Here is a 12133-nt window from a genome sequence, read left to right on the forward strand (position 1 = left end):
AACCTTCTGCTTTTCCCAGAGCAGCTTCATCCCCTGAGGGGAATATCGTGCAGTGCTCACACATCAAGTCTCCCATTCATATGCAACCAGGACAGACCCTGCTTAGCTATGGGGACACGTCATGCTTGCTACCACAAGACCAGCTCTCCTCTAACTGAATTAGACCACAGTTTATTAGCTGTGCATAAGTTTTGTACATGTATACAGTTAGTTGCATAATGTGGTTGATTTTCAGGACTGAAAAGAGCAGTTGGTGTCTTGTATATAAGACAGATTTTTGAAAATGAAAAGATGAAGAAAATAAACTAAAGGGAAACAAAAACACTTTTAAGGATATCTGAATAAACTGTACCTCCCTACCAACTGTGGAGTTCGTTCGAGGGGCAGTCTGAAATCCTATATATGTTGTATATGACTTTGAGTTTGTATCTGTTACATGTATTGCACCTGCTACTTTTTTAATAGTAATTTTTTTACTCTTTAGGGAAAAATGAAAAGCATATATGATAACCTGGGAGTAAAACCAACAGATTCAACTGTTAAAAGTACATTAGACCCTGCGCCAAAGCATGAATGCCATGTTTTCAAGAATGCGAACAAAGTTAGTTCAATCTACTCATATAGAGCATATGAGCGTACACAGGTAAGAGAATGAGTTATCTGAGAACAGTTGTATGTATTTTAAATATTTCATTTAGCTTGATAGTTCTTCTGTAGTGTAACAATGAGAGGGCAGCAATACCAATATCAGGACTGGGATATTTGAGAGTAGAGATGTGCACGGGCCGCGGAGGCACAGTCTGACGCTGGGGGTGTGTGTTGCTTTAAGGGAAGGTGGTTGTATTTATTTCTCCTGTCGCTTTTCCTCTTCCGGCGCTCCAGTTTTAAGCAAAATCTTCGTGGTGGCAGTGTTCCACCCCTGCCCCCTTGTTGCCTGCTAAAAGCGGACGTAACTTCCACGCATGCGCCTGCTGCCACCGTGTGCTTGCACATCACAGTGATGTGCGCAGCGGCGGGCACATGCGCAGAAGTTACGTCCGCTTTTAGCAGGCAACAAGGGGGCAGGGGTGGCAGGGAGGACTGCTGCCACCCCGAAGATTTTGCTTAAAACTGGAGCGCCGCAGGGGGGAAAGCGTAAGTACAACCCACCCACCCTTAAAGCAACACCCACCCACCCCAGCGTTGGACCGCTGGACCAGCGAACTGGTTCGCAGGCCTCTAACGTGGCCTGCGAACCGGTTCGTGCACTTTCCTATTTGAGAGGGCTGCAGTCCTGTATAAGGACTAGGATATTTGAAGGACAAGCCTACTCTCATATAGGCATGCCTTTCTATTGAGATTTTTAACCGATGCCCTTATCCATGTTACTCCAGTATCTAGACTCTTATCTTGTTCTTTCTCTCCTACAGTTTTGCCAAGTGGTGGAAGGCCTTCTTTATAACCAGGCATTCAGTGTATAATGGCTTGTGTCATCTAGCTGGGTTTTTTGTGCCGTATCTGTTTCTGTCTCCAGCTGTAGCTTAAATTGTCTTACTGTTCTATGTTTTCATAATGTTTTATGTGAGTTGACATGGACACCATGGAAAAGTAGAATACAAATCCTGTTAACGCATTTAGTGTTTCTCATTAAAGGATATTAATATGAGGAATATTTGAAAATGTGTACTCAAAAGATATCTTGTTTTGTAAAGGTTTGTCTTGAAAGTTTTTGCTATTACAATTAAGTTTTCATCATCTTGTCCTGGATGCTAGTAGTGGTCAGCATAATTGTAGTACAGGTGGACCTCATTATCCACGAGGGTTCTGTTCTTGGCTACAACCACGAATAATGGAACTGCAAACAAGAAGACTTGAAGTCAATAGGAATTGTGAGGGTCAAAAAATGCTTTAAAAGGCAGACATGAGAGAAAGGAACATTGAACTTACCATGAAGAGTTCTTTTTTCCTGTGACTGGAACACATCAGAATGGGTCGTGGACTGAGCATGCTCAAGACAGGGCCGTATCACATGATACTATTTTCCTGTCACCAGGAGGCTCCATAGCCCCAATTTCGGGATTGTAGAGTGTAGCATATGTAGAAAGAGAGTGAAAGCCTAAGAAGGCAACATGTTAACAACTGGAACAATACAAAAAAGAGAACATAGAGGTATACACTAACACTGTAGTACCCTGAGACCAATTCCCACCCAATAACTGGTAGACTTCACAAGCCAGAAAAACCATATATACATCTGCCGGTGGGCCTGATGAGCTGCATTCACAGGGAAAAAGAACCCTTTACAGTAAGTCAAATGTTCCTTTTCCCTCTGTGCTGGAGCTCCTCAGAATGGGACATGCCCAATTGGTCTGAGAATGGGGGTGGGAAGTATGTATACTCTCGACTACCTGTTGTAAGACCCAATGGCCAAAGGCCGCTTGGGGTGAGAGAAGGCAGCTATTTTGTAATGCCAAATGAAGAGAATAACAGAAGACCATGTAGCTGCTTTACAGATATCTATCAGAGGGGTGTGTGCCAGAAAGGCTGCCAAGGTAGCTGTGCTGTAAGTGGAATGTGCTGTAATTCCAGTAGGGACTGGTAAATTAAGGGTTCAATAAGTCAGGAGGATGCAAGGCCTGATGCATCTCTAGTACCCTTGGAGCCTAGTGAAGAGGATTGGAATGAAACGAAGAGAGTGTCAGATTTGCAGAATTCTCTGGTGCGACAGATATAGACACGCAGAGCTCTGTGGATGTCAAGGGTGTGCCACACCATTTCCCTAGAATGGAATGGTCATGGACAGAAGGAGGGTAAGTACAACATCATGAGAGTGGTGAAAGGAAGGGTTAACCTTAGGAATGAAGGTGGGGGTCAAACTTCAGGATTAGAGTCTGATTGGAAGATGCAGAACTCTTTCCTAAACAAGATGGCACCCCAGTTCAGATGCTCTACTAGCTGATGTGACGGCTACCAGAAACAGGACCATGTAGGATAGGTCCTTGAGGAAGGCAGAGAACAAGGGTTCAAAGGATGGTTGGGTGAGTGCATTCAGGATCTTGTACATGAGTGAACAGGAGTGGGGTGGCAGAGTGGATGTCCCCTTGAGGAATCTTGTAATGTGTGGGTGAAGTGTGGACAACCCAGGAGAGGACCGGTCCAGAACTGATGCTAGGGTGGAGGTCTGACGTTTCAGGGTGCGAGGGCAGAGCTGCAACTCAAGCACAGCCAGGACCTCAGTAACTCCTGCCAACATAACGTCAGTGTGTTTTCTACATGCCCATCGAGATAAGGATGCCCATGTGGCCTGATAAATGCAATTGGTTACCAGGTGCCTGGAGACCAGAATAGTATCTTGACTGGGCGGGGGGGGAGGGGCATAGCCCTGAGAGTTGAGCTTTGCGTGCTCAACCTCCTGGCAGAGAGTTGGAGCCTCTGGGTCAGGGTGAAGAAAAGGACCTTGTGAAAGGAAGTCTGTTCGGAGGAGTATGCCAAGGCAGCAGTGTTCCCTCTAAAGCGTGTGCACATGCCTGCGCTCACAAGTTTTTTGATGTCCGCTCAGTTAATTTTAGATCCCACTCAGGCTGAATCAGGAAGGTCCCACTCTGAATGCATGTGTGCACACACTGCCTTGATACTCCCGCCCAGAACACAACTCATTCCGCATACAGATGAAAAAAAAAACTTAGAATACTGCAGGGCAGGTGGATTGACAGAGGTACTAGTTTGGAGAACCAGGACTTCTGGGGCCAGTGAGGAGCTATAAGAATCAGCTCTATTATGAGCTTTCTGAGAACTCTTGGGAGGATGGCTGTTGGGAGGAAAGGCGTAGACCAGGGCCTGTGGCCAGGGAGCCATGATGGTATCGGTCACTTCTGCCAGGGGAGACTGAAGTATAGGAGAATATGGTTTGTTTGAGACGCAGAGGGGTCCACCTCTGGCTGTGATGTCGGCTTGCAGAAGACATCCGGGTGGAGGCTCCACTCTGCTGGGTCCACCATGTGCTGATTGAGCAAGTCTGCTTGAAGTTTTTCGGTCCTGCTGAAGTGTTTTGCTATGACTGATGCTATATGGTTTTCTGTCCACTGGAAGAGGAGACCAGATTCCATCATCGAGATCTGGTTCTTCCCTGACGATTGACATGGGACTTGGTGATGTTGTCCATGCAGATTAGGACATGGCATTCCTGCAGAAGATGGTGAAATTGTAGGCAGTAAGTCTCAGCCCAGAGCTCTAGCCAGTTGATGTTTCACTGTGACTCCTCAGGGGACCAACGTCCCTGGGCATATTGGTTCAAGCAGTGGGTGCCCCAACCGATGAGGCTGGTATCTGTGGTCACTACTATTATCTGAGGGCCCGTCAGAGGGAGGCCTTTGTGGATTGCTGGAGAGATCCACCAACGGAATGATGGCTCACCCTGAGAGGAATGTTTACCTTTTTGTGTATGCCTGCTATGTTCAATTCCTGATAAGTAAGGAGCAGCCACTGGAGGGGGCATGAGTGCACTCCATTCAAGCCACCATGGATCCCAGTATAGTGGCAAAGAGCATCAGGTCTGTCATTCCTTTGGTGTAGGAGAGGTGTGATGAGAGTTGATATCTTGTCTTTCCGTTCCTGGGTAAGGGAGACTGATGCTTAGATGGTGTTGAATAATGCTCCCAGGTGCTGAAAGGACTGTGTCGGATGAAGGTGGCTCTTTTCCTGATTGACTATGAAGCCGTGATTGACTATATACTGGAGAGCCCTGTATATAGACCCTGGAGAGCCCTCTTTGGGCTTGATGGAAAGAAGCTGATCTGATCAAAAGATCATGGGTGTTTGTGAGTACCCTGGAGGCGAAGGTGTGCAATTAATGTCACCATGACCTTTGTAAAGACCCGAGGGGCCATTGATACGCCGAACAGGAGTGGCATCACCTTCTTTTCCCTGATCTCCACTAGGATGGGGTCTAGGGAGGGTCTGAACTATGTTGGCTCCTGAAAAAGGAAATGATGTAAGTGATAGTTTGGATTTAGTATCCACATTCCAGTTCTTCAGCCAGAGAGATCTGTGGACTATGACGCCGGACCCCGTTGCCCTAGAAGCATGTTGTATGCAATCCAGGCTGGAGTCAGCTATACGCGTAGCTGCTTTCACCATCTTATTGAGGCCTTGGTGGAGTTTGGTGTTCTCAGGCAAAATAAACGATGCCAGTTCTTTCACCAAAAGAAATGATGCTCTGGTGAAGATCGATTCCATGGTTGCTGCCTTGATGACTGTGGTGGATGCCTCATGAGCTTTTCCGAGGAGTAGATCGCACTCTATCCTTGGGTATTTTGAGTTGTTCCTGCCCCTCAGGATTCAAAATAGAGTCAGATATGAGTTGTACCACAGGGACATCAATGTAAGGAACTACCAGGAACAATGTAACGTATTGTGGAAGAAAATAATGTTCCTTGGGGCAGACCCCCACTGGCTTAGAGGAGATGGGTCTTTTCCACTCAGCTAGCATGGCCTTACGAAACATGGCGGGGAGGGACCGTGGCAGAAGGAGTGGAGGACGAAGAGAAGACACTTTGGTCCAATTCTGCTGAGGGCTGCAATTCCTGAGTAGGAGTATCATCATGTATAGTACTCGTAGCCTTAGCAAGAAGGACTTCAAAATCTATGTATGAGAATAGACATGAGGAGATGGGAACTTGTTGTGTGACCTTTTCCTTAGATAACTCTCCTTCCTATCAGGGTTAAGAGGGTGAGAGTATTCAGAATCTGACCTTGGCAAAATTGGAGCCCCAGATGGATATGGTAGTGGTAGAGGTAATACAGGTATAGGCAGGGGCAACACTAGGGGAATCTCAGGAGGGATAGGGACTGTTGGTTGCATATTTAAGCACTTAGGTGGAGTGGTTGGATGCATGGCGTATCCTCCTTTTGCGTCTGGTGTTCCTTCTCCTGAATGGTACAAAAAGGCCCTGTTCTAAAAGTGGAATGGTGTCCCTCCTGGGGTTGGAGTCAGGAGGTCCTGTTGGGAGAGCAGGGATAACCAGCTGTGGTACCACAGGGACAGGTTGGGAGGGTTTTCACAATACCTTGCATTCCCTTGCAATGAAATCCATCAACCAGTCAGCAATTTCTGGGGTAAAGGACATTGTCCCTGAGGAGGGACATTGGTACTTACATCAACAGCTGCTGTGGAGGCAAATCTTGGGGTACTGCAAGAGCACCCTCTGGTTTCCGACCACTTATGAGATGGGGCCCTACCAGCAGAATCCACGGGAAGTGTGGCACAGATTGTCCAGTTTGGGATAGGGTGGCATTGGCATTGGCGGTGGGGGGGGATGCATGGGCCAGCTGGTTCCCCCTCTCCACATTAATCAATGGGCTAGCCAGGTCTGAGCCTCCAGACTCACCCAATGGGTGATAGTTAGGATCCCACATTGCTTTGTGGCTGGCAGGAACAGCAGGGAGGTTTTTTCTCCTGACAAACTGCCTGAATCAAAATGTGCTTGCTGAGTCAAATGGCTGAGTCTGGCTTCTTCCTTCCTTCCTTCCTTCCTTAGGTTTTGCCTGGTTCAGAACAATGTTTTGTTTCCTTCTCCACATTTTAGGGAGACGGGGGTTCCAATGCCAAACTTTGGCCCCTAAACTTTGTTTGTGTGCCCTCTGAGAGGGCACCAAGCAGCAAATTTGCTAGCCTGAGATTGCTCCATGTAGAGCAAATCAAAAGTGAAACTAAGCATCAGTTAGCTAAATTATAAATAAAAAAGGCTATTTGGGAATGTAAGGGATAATGATAAACAGTTCCCTTCCCACCCTTGCACAATCTGGGAGGGGCGGAAGAGAAGGTAGAAGGAAAATGTGAAGTCAAGAAATAGAAACTAGCCTGCAAAAATCTCAAATGCTTAAGAACCCTTTCCAAGACCTGCGAACTCAAGCAAGACAGGAATGGAACTGGGGCTATGGCTCCTTCTGGCGATGGGAAACTAGTATCAAGTGATCTGGCCATGTCTTGAGCATGCTCAGTCCACAACCCATTCTGATGAGCTCTGGCACAGTGGGGAAGGAAGTAATGTACCATGCTCTCCAGGTCTCCAGTTATCCAGCAATCCCCCTCCAACTCCCAATTCAGCCGATTTTCCATGAAAAATCAGCTGGGGGGGTGGTGGTGGTGGTGATGATGATGATATTATTATTATTATTATTTTACAATATATTATATTATATATTATATTTACAAAACAGCCACAAAAAGGCTCCTTTCAACAAAATGGTGGCCAGAAATTACCTTGGGCTGTGTGGTGTCAGGACCGTGAGTAATGAGTTCCACCTGAACTATAGTTGAATCTAATTTAAAGGATTAAATGAAACTTAAATTGCATTTCCAGTGAACTGATATTGTGGATATCTGCGTAATCAGCTTATTCTGTATTTGTTCCCAGTATTATTTCTATGAATACAGCTTTGATGAAATCAGACTAAGACCAAGACATGTATATCCGTATGCTGTCGTATCATTTTCTTACAAAGATGAAAAGATACAAAAGTATTTGCCTCAGTCAAGGTAAGTTAAAGATTCACATGTATTTAGTATGAAGGATTTGAGTCTTTAACATTTAATTTACTATTTTCTGGTAAGTCTAATATGGATGCTTTTGACTTTAGAAAAGGAAACTTGACAAAAATGAAGGGATTAGTGAGAAGAAAGCTGAAAGGAAAGGTTAGGAATGTCTAATCACTGCAGAGTGCATTGAGGCTATTTAAAACCACAATAATAGAAGCTCAGATAGAACGTATACCAAAAAGAAGAGAAGGTACCACCAATCCAGGAGAACACCTGCATGGCTAACAAGTAGAATCAAGGAAGCTATAAAAAGCAATAAGACTTCTGTTAGAAAATGAAGTTCTGCCAGGAGAACAAAAAAGAACATACACTCTGACAAAAAAAATGCAAGGAGACAACAAGGGATGCGAAAAACGAATGTGAGGAACATATGGCTAAAAGCTTTAAGGAGAGTGAATAATAAAAACTTTATGAAATATATCAGAATCAAGAAAACTGCTGTAGTTAGGAGAGGTAGTTTCCATGGTTAGTGCTCTTCTGGATCTCTACAGTGTGTTAACCAGGAAGCTGGATATACTTTGCTAATGGGGGCAAGTATTGTTTTTGGCAACTTATTAATATAATTTCGTGAATATTTTTGCTAAATGTTTGCTGTCATGTAGTAGATAAGGACATTTTTGCTGAGTGGTAGTTGTAATATAGGTTAAGGAGTGACTGGCATTAAGGAATAGTGAAGTTGAAAAGGTCTAAAAGCAGGTACAATGTTCAAGTCAAGCAGCAAGAAGGCACACCTTTCAAAGTGAATCCCCATTCAACCATGGAACTCACTGTGTGACTCTGGGCCAGTCATGTATCTCTCAGCCTAAGCTACCTCACAGGGTTGTTGTGAGGATAAAAATAGCCATGTACCCCACTCTGAGCTTCTCAGAGGAAGAGCGGGATATAAATGTGTTAAATAAATAAAGTGGTGATTCTTTTAACTTTAGCAGAGTAGAACTCTGCAGAGTTCAGCAGAGTAGAAGTTCCCTGCAGCCCCAGCACATCTTAACTCCAGTGGCTGTTGCTGATGCCTACTTTTGTCTTTTTAGACTGTGAGCCCTTTGAGGACAGGGAACCATTTTAGTTGATTGTATTTTCTTTGTAAACTGTTTAGAGTTTTTTGTTTTTTAACGTGGTATATAAGTAATAGCAATAACTAGATGACTCTGCCACACTTAGTAGTTTTGCCCCAGAGTGACTGGCAAGCTATATTGCTTGTTCTTATTCTGACCAGCTAGGTGGCAGGCCACCTGGGCAGTATAAGAACTCGGCCTGTTGGATTACGTGAGATGTTATGCCTTGCACTGTGTAAATTTGTGGTCCTGTGTTTACACAGACCTTAGGAAAGGCACTCAGTTGCTGTTAAGAGTGTGTCTGGTGGCACCATGCAAAATAAAAAGGATGTGGGAAAAGATCCTGATAGTCCTGTTTAGCCTATCCCACCAGTGAGGTCAGAGGCTCACTTCTATTGAAAGCATTCAGGATTTTTCATCTTGCATATAGTAAGGAAAGGGAGAAGGCTCCTCCTGCACTTCCATCAAGGCAGTATTCCTATAGGCACCATACAAGCTTTTGTTACTCTTTCCTGAATTGTTTGATGGAATTCTTACAGCAGAATGGACAAGCCTGGCATGGAACAAAAGGTACATTGCTAGCTAACAAGCTGTATTCTTTGCTTGAAACAGTCATGAGACGCCTCAAGATCCTTACAGTAGTAGATGCTCTGATTGTTGCATTGTTGTCAGTGACAGTTGTCTGGTATGAAGGCGATGGAGGACCCAAGGATCTATTATGACAAGTACTTGGATTCTGTTCCAAGGGAAGGTTTTGTAATCTGCTCCAAGGAAAAACCTAATAGGAAACCTTTAAAGTCTTGGCAGTATCTGTGAGGTAACTCGTCATCAACTCAGTCTTTGCTTATCTATCTACCTTTTGTGCAGAAGAGCTCGCTTCTACAGATCCTGGAATTCCTAACAGCCTAAAAGATGTCCCACCTTAGAAAATACTTTTGTCAGCTGTTTTTCTGGCAGACTCCTCATTGGATGCAGTTCAGTTAGCCTCCAGACTCATGATTTGTAACACGGTAGCCAAATGTCATACTTGGCTTTGAAACTGGGATGCGGGCGTACAGTCAGGACTTGAGTACAGTCTGTTTTCATGAACTAAACTTTCCAGAGATCCACTAGCAGCTGGTGGATGTCAGGGACGAAATGAGATAGTTCTCTGTGCTGGAGAAAGAGGAAAAAGAAAGCCAGACTGCAATGGTTCTGGTTAGACCCAGCAGTCTACTGGAGCTGCTGCCACCTCCTTCAACAGAGAAAAGAAATCCCATATCAAATGATGTTGGATAGCCTTGAACATCCATGGTCATCTCTTCCACTATGCATAAATGTGGGAGTAGACTATTACAGTTAACTGAGTGAGGAAGACTGTCACCTAGGGATATGTTTTAGAGTTCACATGAAGACTGGGGGACAGGTTTCTTGCCTCCCTAAAGTACAGGAACCAACAAACACAGCTTCATTCAGCTGGCTATTCAAAACCTGCTGGATATAGACTTCCTTGAATCAGTTCTACAGGTCTCTAGACTCTCTGGCATATATATTTTTTTTCCTTCTTGGTGCCAAGAAAGAATGGAGATTTGTGGGTGAAGCTGGATCTTGAGCAGCTCAACAAAATCTTTGCAAGGGAACAGTTCATGATGGATGTCAGAGATTCTGTTGTTACTGGGCATCAAATGACAAGATTTCCTAGAGTCCATAGACTTGTTAGAAGCAGATCTGCATAGTGGAATTAAACTATTCCATGGAAAGTTCTGCTTCACTTATAAGCGAAGATGATTCCATTGCAAGCTTCTGTTCAGCCTCGCAGGAACATCAAGAGTCCTTGCCATACACAGTGTATTTGGTGTGGACCATGAACTGCTGGAATTGAGGAAGTAGAATCATGTGGGGAGTTCCTCTGTCAGTATCGAAGAAACACTGCCTTTGATACCAAATTAGTGGACTATGAGGGAGAACACCTGATTTGGGAATCGTCCTGCAGCTCTCATGATGCCTGTGGCTGGTGAACTGCCTGGCCAGGGCCCCGTCCTTGACCTTTAAGGAAATGGGATGAATAGAGGAGGAAGCATGCCCTGAGGAAGACAGAGAAAAAGGATGAAGGATAACTGCTCCACCAGGCCATAGCCTGCTGTGCAAGGAGTGGGGCAGGGCAGCCCAACTGGACATCAACCGCCTTGGGGTTATCTTTTTAACGAAAGGCGGTATATAAATGCAAAAATTAAATAAATAAATAAATAAATAAGTTCACTGCCTTTCACTATAAGATAACTGTCAACTTTTGAGGAAGGATGCCTGGGGACTGAGGTGACAAGTGATTGACCTTAGACCTAACAGGAAGTCCATGAGAGACAGCTTCCCAAGCGGAAAAGTTGGGGTGATGGAACCCCCCGTGCACAAACCCATAAAAGTGTGAGGAATAAACCCTTTAGTTGAAGCATACGTTGTGTATACTTGATCACTTTTGTTGCTGCATTTCTCTCCACCACACTCCTGAGGCTTTTGATGTGGAACTCCACCACCTCCACCCACACACACCCGGGGATGAATGGATCACACTTAGCATTGATTGTGTCAAATGTTGTGGGTGGGGTATTTTTTCACCATACCTCGATACCTTGATCTGCTCAAGCTCTTAGAGTAGGAGTCACTGAGACATTGAACTTCTTCTTGATTGTGTTGTAGAGCACAGATTGGTGCTGAATCTGGAGAAGAACTCTTTTCAACCCATACATTTTCTGGGACATCTTTGGATAGGACTGGAAATGCAGAGATTCCATGTGTTTCTAATGGAAGAAATATGGAACAAGTTCGTTGAGCTAGTGTATAGGAAAGGAACATAGGAAGCTGCTTTATACCAAGTCAGACCATTGGTCCATATAACTCAGATATAGTTTACACTAGAGGTAGGCAATGTGTGGCTCTCCAGATGTTGCTGAACGACAACTACTATCACCCCAGGCACAATTTATAATAGCTGGGCATGATGGGAGTTGTAGTTCAGCAACTTCTGGAGAGCCAAATGTTATCTATCCCGGTCCACATTGACAGCAGCTCTCGAAGGTTTCAGGCAGGAGAATTTCTCCAGGCACAGCTGGGATGGCAGGGATTTAACCTGGGGCCAAGTTGTGGCTCCATTCATTGCATCCCATGTGTATTGGGTCACATCCTCCAGACAGGCCAAATGTTGCAACTCAGATAGACACAGCTCCTGGGTGTAATGTGATGTGCCAGGTCATGGTTTCATATGGGAGCTCTCACAGTGTCTGCTGCTCCTTAAACAGAAGCACATGACAAATTACAGAGCTCAAATGTAGCTAGAATAATCTGTTAGTTTAGCACTTCCATCTCCCAATTAGTGTGTTTGCAAGTTGAAATTATGATGGATGCTAGGCAGTTGGCATGAGGGGTTCACATGAAGGATCAAGTGACTTAGGATTCTTGGTTTCAGGTGGAAGTTGAAAGGAACACAAATTGTTTGCAGAGCAAGGCAGTAAATGGTCCTTGCATTATGGGA

General features: G+C 44.8%; 1 protein-coding gene across 8 annotated transcripts in view; it reads left to right on the forward strand.

Annotated features, from left to right (window-relative positions):
* TASOR (transcription activation suppressor) overlaps positions 1-12133 on the forward strand; it is a 166930-nt gene that overhangs the window by 23289 nt on the left and 131508 nt on the right. For all 8 annotated transcript variants that reach the window (XR_008316188.1, XR_008316189.1, XR_008316187.1 and 5 more), the window contains exons 6-7: positions 485-643; positions 7395-7516. Coding sequence is in view for 3 of the 8 variants with exons in the window: in XM_053296289.1 (XP_053152264.1) it covers positions 485-643; positions 7395-7516 (281 nt within the window). In the remaining 5 variants the exon portion in view is untranslated. The remainder of the gene's footprint in view (positions 1-484; positions 644-7394; positions 7517-12133) is intronic.

This window comes from Hemicordylus capensis, chromosome 2 (assembly GCF_027244095.1).
Source record: "Hemicordylus capensis ecotype Gifberg chromosome 2, rHemCap1.1.pri, whole genome shotgun sequence".
Taxonomy (NCBI): Eukaryota; Metazoa; Chordata; class Lepidosauria; order Squamata; family Cordylidae; genus Hemicordylus; species Hemicordylus capensis.